This window comes from Aedes aegypti, chromosome 2 (assembly GCF_002204515.2).
Source record: "Aedes aegypti strain LVP_AGWG chromosome 2, AaegL5.0 Primary Assembly, whole genome shotgun sequence".
In the NCBI taxonomy this organism is placed as follows: domain Eukaryota; kingdom Metazoa; phylum Arthropoda; class Insecta; order Diptera; family Culicidae; genus Aedes; species Aedes aegypti.
Genome location: NC_035108.1, coordinates 172,408,932 through 172,424,847, shown reverse-complemented (window position 1 = coordinate 172,424,847; position 15,916 = coordinate 172,408,932). Strand labels below are relative to the sequence as shown.

Below are 15,916 nucleotides of genomic sequence, written 5' to 3'. Positions count from 1 at the left end.
ACATGCCTGGTTTGCCTAGTATTTATTCGGATAGTTTAGTGTATAAACCAGGTTGTTATGACAGTGGTGTTTACGTCAATTCATCCATAGAATCGTTTTTCAAACTCACTGATTGGATAAAAATGATATATGCGTTTGCAGATGACAAAAGTAAGAAATTAATGAAAAAGTCTCCCCAGTCAATTTTTGAATTTCGAATGTACAGATTGTTTGAACGAAATTATTGAAATATTCAAGATGCAGCTGGGACACAAACACGCATTTTCCAAGCAACGACAGTGCTGGTGGCAACGTCGACATGGGCAGTAAAGTATCTTGTTCTTGTATGCCTGTTTGCTTCAATTGACAATACATTTCCAGCACGAAAAAATATAAAAATCCCCTTGCGTCTCAATTAACGAAAGAGTAAATAATCTTGCTTGTGAAATGCTACACTGATTTGACTCACCGGCATCAGTTCGAAAGTGGAAGATGAACGCTTCATTGGCTTTTTGCACCGCTCTTATCGCACTTCTGCTTCTTAACGACGCCAACGTTTGGTGCTTCCAGTGTGGAATACGGCAAGACAAAACTCGTTCTCTAATTACAAACGCGTACGACGTCCAGCCGGGGGATTACCCGTGGCATACGGCGATCTACCAGGTGGTTCCCGTTCGACAATACATCTGTGGTGGTACTTTAGTTGGACAAAGTGTCGTCATTACTTCAGCACATTGCGTTACAGTGCCAGGACTAGGCATAGCTCGAGACATCGATGAACTTGTGATAAAAGTTGGAAAACATTTGCTGAATGTCAAATCAGAATTTGAACACGAGAGAGAATTGAGTTCAATAATCGTTCACAGCGGATTTAGCTCTGATAAACATGACAATGATATAGCTTTGATGATCACCAAAGAGCCTGTTCAGTATGGGAAGTTTGTACAGCCAGCATGTCTACCGACATTTTCACTTACTAGTGACAGGGCTGTTGGTAACATTGTTGGTTGGGGTTTCACCAAGAAAAAGGCAATATCCAATGTTCTGAAAGCAGCAAACGCGCCGATTGTATCCAGAGCTACATGTGTGAACAGTAACCCTCCGGTGTTTTCATCTACTATCACCAATGAGATGTTCTGTGCTGGCTACCGGAACGGAACCAATGCATGTAATGGCGACAGTGGTGGTGGATTTTTTAGAAACGTGAAAGGAAATTGGTATCTGGTGGGTATCACATCGTTTACAGCGGCAAAACAACAGGATGAAAATCTTTGCAGTTCAACTGACTATACGGCGTACATAGATGTTGTGAAGTATAAAAGATGGATCAAGGAAAATTCTGGTAAGTGTATTTGGTGAGTGTTGTAAATTTCTAAAGAAGATATTTTAACAAAGTCAACTCAAGTCAAAGTGTTGTAAGCAAACACGATTGTCGATACGTTTTCATTAATATTTGGCAGCGCTTCTATTCAATATCCATACCACTTGCGATCCAACGAACATACGGAAGAAAAATGTCACTAGGAATGTCGCTAGGAAATGGCATGGTTTTGCTCATTTCTATCTTATTTCATAATAAGAGCTGCTATGGATCGACATAACAAACAAGATTAAACTATTCTTGTTGTTTTTGATAGCATATGTCTGAATTATATGCAAAACTTGTGATTTATGAAAATATCATCGTGTCAGACGACATTCAATTCATAGCTTTTCATGTTTCTCGATGTTCATTCTACCGCTCGTGCTGTCTGTAAGAGGTGACGGTAGCGGAGGAATGCAGAGAAAATGACTGCAACCATGACAACGAAACGAACATCTCCAAAAAGTTTCGAAAGTTTACAACACTATCTGTGGGCTTCATGGCATTTGACCGCATCGTGCCAAGAAGTGAGGATTCGATTCTCGCTTCAGCCCGATAAACTTTTCGTGTGGACGGTTTTCTGGCTGTGCCACTGGGCGTTGTATGCTAGTCGGTTATCTAGTGTGGTGCTTACTTCAAAGAACATAACCGTCCACTGCACAGTAAGGCCTAAATTTGTGATCTAAATTGTTTTGCGTCCGTAAAATTGATTTTAGAAGCATGTAACGTATCGTTATGTAGAAGTCTTTCTCAATGAAAGTATTATTTTTGTGGTGATTCCAACTAGCAGTGAGATAGATTTAAACTTTTTTACAAAAGTTAAGATATACCAAAAGTCAGATTATCCCTTGTTACCCTAGTGACATAACTGCTTATATGCTTCTTATCATCTATAACGAGGCAAGATGGCTTCGTCAATTTCAGAGTGTAGAGCTTCCGAGCACGTGTTTTACCTACCGTATTCTGCCGTTCATCGCGATTAGGCGCTTTTTTGTACAGATGTAGTCCTTCACAGGTTTTCGCATCTTCTCGAAAGTTATTGATCACAGCTAAAAATATGTTGTAAATTTAAGTTTATTTTCAAATTTCAACGACCAATCCATTATTTTTCAATCGAATTCACTTTAAATTTACACGATCATGTAATACTCAACCAGTTTTAGTTGAAAATTAAATGTATATTAATTTAAATTTACATGATACTGTAACAACACACAAAATTGATTTATTTTTACAGTAGACTTCAATTTACATCACATTGAAAATTAAATATTTTTTTCTGTGATAGATTCAGATTCTTCGCCACATCTCGAACTGAACTGTTAGGATTCCTCTCTTCGGACCACCCTATATTTAACGTTCTATGCTATGGTAGTAATAAAATATAAATCCGATTTGTTTGGTTTCAAAGCTTGTTGAACTTCTTCTATAAGTGCAAGCATAAAAAATTAACTCAATGCGTGAAAAATTTCAATTTCGTTCGAAACAGAACAAGCTCAAGTAAAATGCGAGTTTCATTATAAAAAAACGTGGGTGAAATCCGAACCTGGTTCAAAATTGAGTATAGTAAACTTTCCCTAACTCGATTTTAAATTGATCATCTTGTATGGGAGATATCGAGATAAAGAACACATTTTTTTTTTTAGTTCTTATTGTTATTGACAAAATTCATTGGAAAAAAACATTTTTGCTCAGAATATAGTAAAATTCCAATCATGTCTTGAAAATATCGGGTTTGAAAGGTAAACTTATTCGGGAAACAGAATAAGACAGCATGAGTCTCGGGACAATAAGTTGGAGAAGTATCGACATACATTTTAGCGTCAAAGTACGCTATCCAGCTTTTTACGAGCACTAATAGCCACCATAATCAGGTTCGCTTTTTGGTAGGGATCGAACGATCTGACATTTGGATTGGATCGTTTGACAGCTAATCGATAAGTATTTGATCGATCTTATCAATTTGCAAGTTCAGAACACATTATATCGAGTAAGGGAAAGTTGATTGTATTGTTCTCAGCACTCGTAAACATTGTTTGTAGGGGAACTGGGGGTAATATGCCCATAGGGGGCAAAACGCGCCACCATCGGTTTGGACGAACGATGTGTTTTAGAACGTTTTTTTTCATCCTAGATCATAGAAAATGGATAAAAATGCTTTTCCCAATATATTTTTATGTGTTTTTCTCAACCAAATCGATAAAATCGTATAAAAACGTTTTTCGCTGTTTTCGTTGCAATTTTGTGCGACTTTCAATGTCATTTTTTAGGTCGATAAATAACCAAATTTCTGAAACTATTGCCGAGAGCCAACTTGTGCACTGTCATAGTTTGTATTACGTGCAAAACATATGTTAAATTTGCTCTCAAAAAGCTTATTGAAGGACCTAAACTTTAATCAACTCTGGGGGCAAAACGCCCACCCCTATTTCATAACACCAAAACAGCCGTTTGAATTCAAATTCTAACAACCGTAATGCCGCGTTTAAGTTACGCACAAATTGGAACCTTACAAATGTACATTTTTCGCATCAGCATGTATACTATTATTGAACAATAACATCTGAACAAACGCCCGGATGTATGCAACCCATATACAAGCATGATTGTGTGCGTTCGTTTACAGCATGGCTAACGCCGAACTCAAGCGGGGCGTTTTACCCCGCAAAACAATACATATGCAGTTAAGCAAGCATTTTTTTAAAATTAAATTATAAACCCCAGAAAAGTTAAAATGGATAGCTGTTACTAATATTTGGTAGAAAACATGTTTGTTTATCCAACCATAATTAAAAAAGATCATAAAATAATGTTTTTCACATCTAAAAATGCTGTTCTCCTTAACGTGGGCAAACTACCCCCAGCCCCCCTAGCTGATCCCTTTTTTTTTTTTGGGTGGTCTGCTGTATTTCTTAGATTTTTTAAAGAGGTTTTCTTGACAGCAACGGAAACAAGGGCATAATCAATCAATATTACAACTTCTGTGATTTTCTAGCAAGTCAAGAAGACTTTCATGAGGTGGAGCTTATGAAATAGACTGACTGCTCGTTGAAAATCAGGAGGTCCGTATTGAACCATATTAAAAGGTCCGGATTGGACCAACACATATTTTGAAATTTTCAAACTGGTTGAGCACAAACAGAGCATAGACATATCAAATTCATATAGTCAGATGAAAGCTTAGGCTTAGGGGATTTGATTATATAATAAAACATAAAGATTGGAAAATTATTGTCAATTACAGAAGCTAGGAAATAATGCTAACCGATAGCACACTAGAACACTTCAAAACAACAAACTAATATAAAAATCAAACGAATTATCTGAGTTACGTCAAATGTATTGTGTTAGATCCTAGCCAGACGGTTAGTAGACTGACGGTGCATGCGATCTTTACAATAGCGCCAGTATTGAGAAATGCTTGATGGTCCGATTTAGAACAGGGTCCGAATTGGACCAGCTTCCCCTAATAAAAAAGTAGTTTTAAAGGGTCTTTCACAAAAAATGACTCATATCCTTTCAAATTAAAATAGATCGAAATAAAGTGTTTATCTTTATAAAAAAAGGGAAAATCTATCTCACTGCTAGGTGGAATCATCACAAAAATGATAAGGTAAATGAAAAACCGAATTTAGTACAAAACCATTTAATTGGCTTGTTTAGGGGTATCCTGATTTTACATATTCTGAAAAACTGAGCTAGAATCCAAAATTTCACAATTTTTCGTGCCTTGTAACTATTCCAAAAACACGTTTGAATTTAGTATGGAAATCGCGTTTGAATCACCCCTCCGCAAATTTTACTTCGGGAAAAGCTGTCATTATGTAAATTGAAACGTCATTGAGTCGACGGATTGAAATCTTGTTTTAGTAGTTTACGGAACAAGTTGCAGAATGATGATTTTTAAAGCACGAGTCGTAATTACGACGAGTGCTGTAAAAAAACGAGTTCTGCAACGAGTTACGTACAACATTTTTTGCAATTTCGTAGAAGACCACTTGAAGGTATCAGAAATGATATCGGAACGCATTCATCATTATTTTACAATTTCTGAAAAATTATTCTGTTATTATTCATTACGCAACTCAAAACAGTTGCGTAATGAGAAAGCGTTGCGTAATGAATCATTACAGCACTGGTTTCGGTTGCGTAATGACTATTCCCGCTCTGTAAGTAGGCCGTTTCATGACAGATTAGCGAGTAGAAGCATCAACCTAAGAATGCTAATGTCGCTGCTGTTCGTGTTACCAACATCTAGTTTGCCACGAACTGACAGCGTGAGTACCGGGCCTCAAAGTGTCAGATTAATTTTAAGAACCAAAACAACATCATGGTATAGAACAAACAATGTAAAACCATAATTTAAGGTAAAAAAATTGAAATCAGTTTTGTGACAACTACGCCATTAGCGTTCTACTACTAATTAGCGTTCTACTATTGATTAGCGTGATTAAAAACAGTCTATTACGAGAAAATGCAAAAAATAATTTACTTCATCAAAATTAAGATATTAAAACGCAATAAAATCGTGTTATACTAAGAAAAATGTGTTCTTTTGACTCAACCTCAACTGTAAGGCCGTCTTCAGTGTCGTGTACTAGACTCGACAAGTCGTGCTAATCGACAAGTCGTGTCTATTGGATGACCGGGCGTATAAGTATATGCAACCTTCGGCATCTAAGTGCCATCTGCCATTCACTGAGGCGAATGGACTATCAAAATACATAGGAATCACTTATGAAAATTCGCCAGAATAAATCGGTTTGAAATTCATAGCTTTTCCTTATGAAACCAAAATTTGAAAACAAAAAATGTTTTCTCGGCAACCTGAAATCAAATCAAGGACCTTAAGTTTGTTCTATGATACTCTCTAAATGTTGCTTAAAAGAGCATAGTTAAACCGTAATAACTGCTACGGAAACGATTCGTTTGTTTTATTTATAGATTTATTAAGTAAATGCTACATCAATATTTCCTTCACCTATCCCAAGTTACGGTAAAGATGGGCGTGGCCGAGAATAGCTATATTCATGCTTTTGGTATTCTTGTTCAAGATTAGATCAAGGTTTATTCCCCGGCTTTGTTCCTGAAAGCAGTCAGGATGAGATTATCAAAGAGAAACATGAATGTTGCTAGTATGCAATCTACGAAGTATACCGTAACTACACTAACACTAACTAACTAACTAACAACCTGGAATCGAACCAGGGACCTTGCGATCGTTACGCCCGCGCATACACGACGCGCCTATCGACGCCTTGATGTGAGGTGATGTTAAAACAAAACATAAAACGTTCGTTTTGCAATAATCTTTCCACCTTTCATAATTCAAATTGTATGAATTTCGATAGTCTAGTTCACAGCGTGTTGGACATTTAAAGTTTCATCATGCAATCAACAGTCGGCGATACTGTATGTTAGGTTTTTTTATAAGAACCTCTACTGTCAATTTTGTAACAGTACAGTTGATATTGTCCTATTGTTGACGAGGATGATTGCACGAAATAATATGCACAAGTGTTATGTTCATTAATCTAGTAGATACAAATCTCATTTCAGTTTCCTCGTTTGGATCACCTTGCATAGAGACATGGCCGCCAGCAAAATCGAAGAAGCAATATTTTGTGCACAACAACAAGCAGATAACGTTTTTCGAAGCTTGGAGACAGTGTCTTGCCGTTGGTCAACGCTTAGCTACTATTACATCTGAGGAGGATAGCCTGCTCATAGAGCAAACCATTGCAAAGTCAAGTAACTCAAAAGGACCGTGGTTTATCGGTGGCACCGACTTAGGGAATGAAGGACACTTTGTTTGGATATCTACCAATGAGCCTATCGGATACAAGACGGGATACCTAAATTATTCACCTGGACAACCAGACAATGGAAGAGGAATTGAAAACTGTCTCGAGATTGGTCGGTGGGGTGGTGTAGCTTGGAATGATGTGCCATGCGATGCAAGCCTACGCTACATTTGTGAATCTGTTAGTCTAAACTGGTCGTAAAAATGTTCTACTCGATGAAAATAATAAATCCTTTGTTTTCACACTCTTATTTCAATTGTTTAGTGCAAACATAACTATTCCATTTCATAGTATAAGTGCAAAGTTCTATGCAGTGAACAGTCTTTCCACAAATAACTGCTGCATTCACCGGATGCCCACTTATGGTAGGTTATCTGTTTATTAGTTAGACCCCGGCGGAAGTTTCCTGATTTAGCTAAAACAATCACACAAACTCGGTAGTTTTCCGATGGTTCATCAGCGTTGTCCCGAAACCATTTCTCCAAGCCCGTAGCCATTTGAAAACCTGTGAGGCCGCTTAGGAACTAATTGGTAAATAACATAAAGAACTGTGTTGGAGAACGTTGCAACTGAGAATTCAGGCTCCATCCCATTACCCTGAATGCCACTACTCAGATCGCCACTAACTCGAATGAACCATTACCCCGAATAGTTTATAAACTTCTATAGAAGGTAGAGACAAAACAATAGTGAGGGCAAAATTTTGATTAGTATTGCAATATTGGAAAGACCAAGGTGCAACGTATGTGTATGCGTCTCTAATGTGAGCTGGTGTATATCAACGATGCATGAAAACTTCCCTTCTTCAATATACCATCTATTCTTTCAAGCTAATCTGTTTGTGGTTATAACCTTTCTATTTTATGATAAGAGATTTTGCCTCTAATTTCGACCATTTCTTGGATTCACGTTGTTCTTATTGGTTCCATAGGTGCAAGCATTTTATCATAAATTTTCTCTTATTTCTAAAAAAGGCTGTTCTTTTGAGTTATCGCTAAAGAAAACAGCCACTAATACTCTGGTTAGAAACTGTGTATTTTTTGGAAATAAAATTATTTAAGATTCATGTTGTAATAGTGCTTATTAAGGTGCGCTTTTTTTCAAAACTTTCCAAAACCAAAAATACGTGTGCCCTTCTAAATTCAAATCACATAAAAAGAGAAACCACAAAGTTTGAGCCAAAAATATTAAGATTTCGACGTGGTGTAAGCGATTTGATGATGAATTTTTCGGCCCCCACAAAAAGTTGTAAAACTCAATGGGGCACCCCCTAGATATGAGCCTTAGGGTAAGGAAAAAACTGTGTCAAAATTCCAACTTAATTGATTGCTTCGCCAGCTGGCACATTCAAGTTTAAGTTTGTATGGAATGTTTGTCTCAAATATATTGAAAATTGACCTTATGTTACTGTTTTATTCCCAATAATTGTTGATCGCGTTCAATTGAGCTCAGTATGACAAATACACTTGTTGATACTTTAATGAACATAATTGCAGAAGATTGAATCTGGATTAAAGCTTATTTTCAATAACATTTTAGTTGTTAAAAGTTAGGCTTAGATCAGAACTACCGTACATCACACATATGCATGCGCCTTGTGCCGCAGCTCGACCACCATTATAGGTGGCTATGATGCGCTTAGTGGCTACCACCAAGCTATGTTTAAGAAACACAAAGCATTATTGCATGATGTACTTCAGAGAGTTAAAACACCAACTTGATCATTTTTAATCATGACAATATTATACATTATTGTTCGCTAATATATCAAGTAGTGTTTATGACATTGTGGGTCCAACTGAACGTGATTAAAAATTTTCCTGAACCAAACAGTAGATGATATGCTGTTTCCTATATGATTGAGCTGCAAATCCTATAATAATTTCAATTCAAATGCGCCAGCTGATTTTTTCAGAAAGGCTTCCTCTAACCCCAAGGAACAGGCATTGCACGATTCGCTCTCATTTGAGTATGAAGCACGATCAAAGCAAGCAAAGAAAAACAATCTGTTGCGGTCCACGATCGTCACACGCAAGGTGTAACCAGAGTGTCGTATTTCTCATGTATACCCAAATGAGCTAGTGTGCCATGCGATTTGCGATATGCACAGCTCACAGATTGTATGAGACACGAGATGCAGATACGTACAAAATATATCTTAGTGAGCGAGTCTCATGAGACATCTCGTGAGGCTCGTCACATTCGCTTACTAGGAGTACTTTTATGCAGTTATGTTTGCCTAGTACAATAACCCTGCGGAAGCATACGGCTTCGGTCTATGCCCTTGCTTCTTCGATGGCCAGCCAACTTTTTCAATTCAAATGCTAGAATCTGAACCTCGATGAACCGCGTTAGTGCTTTCAAACTGCCTACGGGCAGTTTAATCCATGGTTCAATTTATTTTCTTTGCTTTTTAAAACCTTCACCTGCGAGTCTCAAATGCACTGTCACATTGAGATTTTCTCATGAGACGGCGCATGAGTCAGTGCATATGTGATCGTTTGAGCTAGTGCACTGCTACATGAGATCTAAAAAATGCGTCTCACCATAGCACGTGCCCAAGCGCGCGATTAGTTTTGTGCGCTCATGGCAAGCTGGTTTCAAGCTCATAATATGAAGCGCGTACACATGATGTCTGGGTGTAACAAGTCTGATAAATGGAATCAGCGGGCGAGAGCCCCAAGAAGAGAGCGATGATAAAATCCATTTTTCTCACTTGTTTACCGTTGGGGGTAGGTGTTTTTCTTTACTGGTACGATAAACAATCCACGAACTTCCAATAGCAATAGTGTCCCAAGGCATGGAACATGTTTAGAGGGGTTTTATCATGCACTACTATCCCCTCAATCTGATCAAAGTTGTAGCAGTATACGATAAACAGTCTCTCATAATGTGCAGCATGTTATGATAGTTACAGAGAGCGATACGTGAGAGATTCTCTCAATTTTCTCAGGATTTAAACTCTGCCAAGGAATAATCCCCGTGGAACCATACAACTTTATTTTTCTCCCATACTAAGCTGGCCCAGTCTAATAAAAAGTTTGTTGAACATCAAATTTGTCTTTATTCTACTAAAAAAATCATCCTTATTTGACCTTAACTTCAAGAATATTCAACCAATCTTTTTTGTGCTTTGAAAACTAATTGAGTATTAAACACATTAAAAAAAATTGAAGTTCTCCCGAGAGACTAAACTCATTTGAGATCTTTTTCGCAAAACTCACGCATGAGATTTTGATGCACATTCATTCGCTCACGCTTACACCGTCAAAAATTATTCAATCATAAAACCCATCGAAAATCTGGCAAATCCTAATGTAATAATTTGCATTAGAAAGGTTTGTTCTATTTCTAGTAGAAGAATAAAGAATATGTGCTTTGTGTTCAAAAACTATGGAAATACAAGCCAATGAGGTAAACGAATGAGCATGCATGAGTTACAACTCAAGCGTCAAAAATCTCATGTTTGAGAAATGAAAATTTGAAATTCTCGCAACGCTGACCTCTGGTTTGATAAAATCGTTGTATGGGTATTTTGAAACGGGCACGGCAAGGTGACGACTAAAATCGATGTCCGACCATGTTTTGAAATTCAAGATGGCGAATTCCGGTTTGAAGAAATCGTTGGAAACACATACAATATGGGTATTTTCGGAACGGCACGACGAGGGGATGACAAAAATAGGTGCCATTTTTGAATCCAAGATAAGTAAATTATTTAAAATCCATGCTATCAGAACGGACACGACAATGGGATGACAAAAATCAAAGTTCGTCGCCATTTTGAAATCCAAGATGGCAACCCAATTTCATCGGTACAAATAAGCATAATAAACGTCAACTCTTTTAAATAGTGAGGGGCTAAAATAAAATTCAAACGCAGTATACGACGAGTGAGAAGATATATGCCATAATTCAAAACTATCAATAAACAATTGCTTATATACCTACATATATGTAGATTACAAAGCATGTGATCAATCCTTATAGGATAGAAACATAGGTACGAAACAAAACAATACTCTGTTTACTTATGTAAATGGCTAAGGGTCTGTGTCACAATTAAAACCTGTCAATGAACCACTGGTTACGCTCATAGATCTTGAGGCCTATATTCGATGGAGCCCTTGGAGGACCATGAACATCAGTACAAATACTCCGTATAGTTATTAGTAGGGTTAAGAGTCTATGCCATTATTAAATACCATCAATTTAAAACTGCTTATGCTTTAATTTCACTAGAGTTTGTATCCTTTGACAGATACGCGTATTTCGACCTCAACTGTAAGGCCGTCTTCAGTGTCGTGTACTAGACTCGACTTAAATGGGATAGTACTAAATTCATCAACTTATAGGTATTCTACTAAACAGCTCGAAGATTTATTATCATGCTTATGCTTGTATATTCTCACGTCTATATTCCATTGAGTCCATGGAGTACCAAGAATATCGGAACTTATCCATTAGCCTGGGACACGGTTATATGAAAAAATTAGATTCTCGCTCCAGTCCACTTTTTGGATTGCATTTGGGTCCCATAACAACTGTGCAAAATTTCAGCTCGATCGGTGAAACTATATTTTAGCGCCAGCCGTTCAAAGTTTGTATGGGATTTACTATGGGAAAACTTACTTTTGCAAAGAAAAATCGCCAGAGGTCACCCATTGACCTCTATAAAAATTCCGAATGCAGAACACTATAGGTATTTTTACGATGAACAACATTGTCGAAGACCGCAACGCAATCCGATGCTTGTGAAAAAAGTTATTAAGCATATACTTTTCGGAAATTTTGCCCAATTTTGTTATTATTGTTATTCCTTTACGTGTTAATCAACATCGCCTTGCCAATACGATTTCATTGAATAACTTTGTTCACAAGTGTCGGATTGATTCGCGGTCTTCGGCAATATTCTTTATGGTAAAATTACCTATCGAGGTCTGCGTTCGTAATTTTTATAGAGGTCAATGGGCGACCTCTGGCGATTTTTCTTTGCAAAAGTAAGTTTTCCCATAGTAAATCCCATACAAACTTTGAACGGCTGGCGCTAAAATATAGTTTCACCGATCGAGCTGAAATTTTGCACAGTTGTTATGGGACCCAAATGCAATCCAAAAAGTGGACTGGAGCGAGAATTTAAATTTTGTCCCACGCTATTATCCATACAGTGCCCTGTAAAATTTGCTAATGAATGTAAAGATACATTTTTCAAATAAAGCACTATGACAACAAAGTTCGAAGGAACAGACGATTTATTAACCCACCGTCGGTCGCCCTAGTGTACTGAGTACACGCACTTTGCGAAAAGTCGAAAAACACGTTGAAAATCCCTTCAAATTGATCCGGGTGTTGGTCCTATTCCAAGATCTACTCTTTTTCTTGCTTGTAGAGAAGAAATTTTTCGAAAAAATCAACGAAAAGTATTCGAAAACATCGTGTTTTTAACCTAAGTTTTTTGGCGTGTACTCAGTACACCAGTGCGACCGCTCGTGTAACTTTTTTTTTACCGGGCCCGTCACACGAGCGGTCGCATCGTGTACTGAGTACACGCGGAGCAATTTTGATTGTACATCCAAAGCTAGGCAAGATAGAATATGGATGGCTTAGACAAATTTCTTCAGTCCAACGGTACCAATTGGTCAGTGGACAGAAAACACTTTAGAAACATCCTCATCTTCCTGTGGTCATCGGATTGTGCTCCGGGGGAACCGATGTAGTGGACATTTCGCAATGCAACATCTCGTACACAAATATCTCAGGATCTAGATTTTTTAGCAAGATGGTGTCTTCGGCAAAGTTGTTCAGTAGGTCAAAGGCTAACATGTGATAGGCTGCTTGTTTCGAAATTCTGCCATCAGATGGTGCTAGTGAGCATTTAATTTTTCAAACACCGATATCTCAAGATCCTGATTACCTAGAAAGATGATGTCTTCGAGTTGTTTAGTAGGTCAAGGACTAACATATGATAAGCTACCTAACAAGAAAAACTGCCACAAGATGGCGCTAGTGAGCAGGCAATATTTTAATCACGGATATCTCAGGATCCCAATTTTTTAGAAAGATTGTGTTTTTGGCAAAGTTGTTCAGTAGTTCAAGGGTTACCATGTGATGATCTTCTTGATTCGGAATTCTTTCAATAGATGGCGCTAGTGAGCGTGATATTTTGCGGACACAGATATCTCAGGATCCTGACCTATAAAGTTGACGTCTTCGACAAAAGTGTTGAATAGGTCAAGGTCTAGCATGTAATAAGCCACCCAACTTGAAATTCTACCAACAGATTGCGTATTTTGATTGCGAATATCTCAGGATAACGATATTTTAGCAAGATGGTGTTTTCGGCAAAGATGTTTAGTGGATTAAGGACTAAAAATGTGATGTGCCGTTTGATTCCGATTTCTGCCACAAAACGACGCAGAAGATGCCATTTTTTGAACGCAGATATTTTTGGATCCTGATCGCTTAGAAAAATGATCCTGAGATATTTTCATTACTAAGAAATATTACCCCATCGGAGAGGTTGTTCTAAGATGAACCCCAAGTTTTAAAATTCTTTCAACTGGTGGCGCTATTCAGCATGCATATTTTGATTGCTTATATCTGACGATCCCGATTACATCCAAATATAAACTTCTCGGCTCAAAAGTTCAGTAAGTCAAGTACAAACTTGTGATGGGCCACACTTGTTTGGGAATTCTTCCACTAGATGGTGTCACTGAGTATGCTAAATTTTCAACCCAAATATCTAGGATTGTGATTGCTTAATCATGAAAATGACGTCTTCAACTAAGTTGTTTATTCTGTCCAAGACTGAAGCATGTTTAACATGTAATAAACCGTTTGATTCGAAAACGGTGCTCTTCAGCATGAAAATCCCATCAGAATATACTTCAGAATTTCAAGGACAGTCAAATTTCCAGTCGATACTCAAAAGATCATCGACTCATTGAACAGATATTCTTTAGAAAGCTGATAAAAGAGAGCATTATAGTAATTATGATTTTTTTTGTTTTAAGTATGGTTTCATGAGTCGATATCGAACTATGGAACATCGACTAATACAGGTTTGACTATATTTAAAAATATGACGATCAAAATCATTGCAGCCTGCAGTTGGTTGCATATGTACGAATCGGTCATTAAAAAAATGATCGATAGACACCTATGAGAATGTGACGCCTTTTTGTCTGTGCTGAAATAAAAGAACTGTCAATGGTGGTTACAATTGAGCAATAGGCTTTTTCACGAGACGTCTCAAATCAGCTGATTCCGAAGGTCTTGGAGTCTTTGATGATAGTTCTTCTATGCAAATGCCGAACGTGTCGGTGGTTCTAAAAGGTAAACAATAATACAAAATAACGATCAAATAATTATGAAGGCGTAATCGGTTTTCTAGAAAACATCTATTCTGTGAATTCAACTGAATTTTCTGATAAAATTGTCAATAGCATACTGCAGTAAACGTAGTATTTTTCTGCTTTCAAACAGTATATTTCAAGCACATTGATTGGTTTCAATAATGCGAATAATAGCCTTAAATCTGGTGCTAGACTTAGTGCACGCGGCTTTTCATTTTAACTTCCATTTGAAAAAAAAAAAAATGAAAAGGCCTATCAAATATCTAATGAGCCTATGCATGCTATAAAACGTTTGACTTTTTCTGTGCGCGCTGTTTTCGAGTTGCCCGTGAGAGAGAGCGAGACAGCTCCAACACACGGCGCACAGTAAAAGTTAAAAGAACAAAAGAGTTTATGGCACGTACAGAGGCTTATGGGCGGCAGAAAGCTGTTAAACAAAAACAAAGATGGATGTGTGTTAGTGCAAAGTGATATGAGAAACTCGGTCTCTCATGGCGACTCACGGGATGGCACGCACACTACACATTGTTCAAATCACCTCGAATGTGATAGTCATTGCCTGTGTTGTTTACAAATCAATTCAAAATGCTCTTTGTGCTAGTATAACCATATTATGATTATACTAGCACAAAGAGCACTTTGAATTTATTTGTAAACAACCAGTAAGTGAACTTATCGGTCACGGCGATAATCATAAGCCTATTTCTCAAGCTGATTTTCCGGAGGAAAAAGACGTGCCACAATATCAAACCCGACCAGTACTGCGAGAGTGTGCTCTCACGAGATGTGCAGCAACGAATTTTGATTATCACCAACAACGAGAAGTTTGCGTCCTACTTTTCTACTAAATATAAAAATAATATTGTTCAATTTGAATCTAGAATTTGAAGTAGAATGAACCCTATATGTTTAATTTTATTTTGTGCTTATCTATTAATTTACTGGTAGCGTAATGTTTTAACATTTGACAAAACGTGTATTGATGAGCCCAAATGATCAGTATCATAAGATGTTCAGAAAATTAAATGCTCACTGGCGCAGGGTTACATAATTCAAAATATAATTGCCAATAACATGTGAGCACTTTCCTTACCTAATAAATTTGATGAAGACGTCAAGTTTTAAAATAATCGGGAACTTGAGATTCTGTATTTGAAAAAAAATAAACCAGGAGCTCTTTCTCTAGTCTAATGGAAGTAATTGAAATCTAATTTTTGAATTAAATGTGGAAGAATTTTGAATAGGTATATTTTACACTTAACTCGTTGGTCCATGGTATACAGAAAAACTTCATCAAAGATACCATCTTTATAATCTTATTTTATTTTCCTAACCAGGATCCTGAAATAATTTAATTCGAAAATTTCGTTTTGTGGAAGAATTCTGAATCAAACTGCATAGTCCTTGATCTA

The 15,916-nt window shown here is 37.2% G+C and overlaps 1 protein-coding gene across 1 annotated transcript; it reads left to right on the top strand.

Annotated features, from left to right (window-relative positions):
* The first annotated feature begins 449 nt into the window (after positions 1-449).
* On the top strand, positions 450-7,396 carry LOC5575054 (plasma kallikrein). Its single transcript, XM_001661728.2, has 2 exons — positions 450-1,321; positions 6,902-7,396. Exons 1-2 carry the CDS (start codon positions 472-474, stop codon positions 7,345-7,347), a joined length of 1,296 nt encoding a protein of 431 aa, XP_001661778.2. The 5' UTR covers positions 450-471; the 3' UTR covers positions 7,348-7,396.
* The last annotated feature ends 8,520 nt before the right edge of the window (positions 7,397-15,916 follow it).

Bases quoted from the DNA above. Each gene is read 5' to 3' on its own strand.
- LOC5575054 (XM_001661728.2), top strand. From the start codon at position 472: ATGAACGCTTCATTGGCTTTTTGCACCGCTCTTATCGCACTTCTGCTT. The intron at 1,322-6,901 runs GTAAGTGTATTT...ATCTCATTTCAG, and splicing joins ATGGATCAAGGAAAATTCTG to TTTCCTCGTTTGGATCACCT.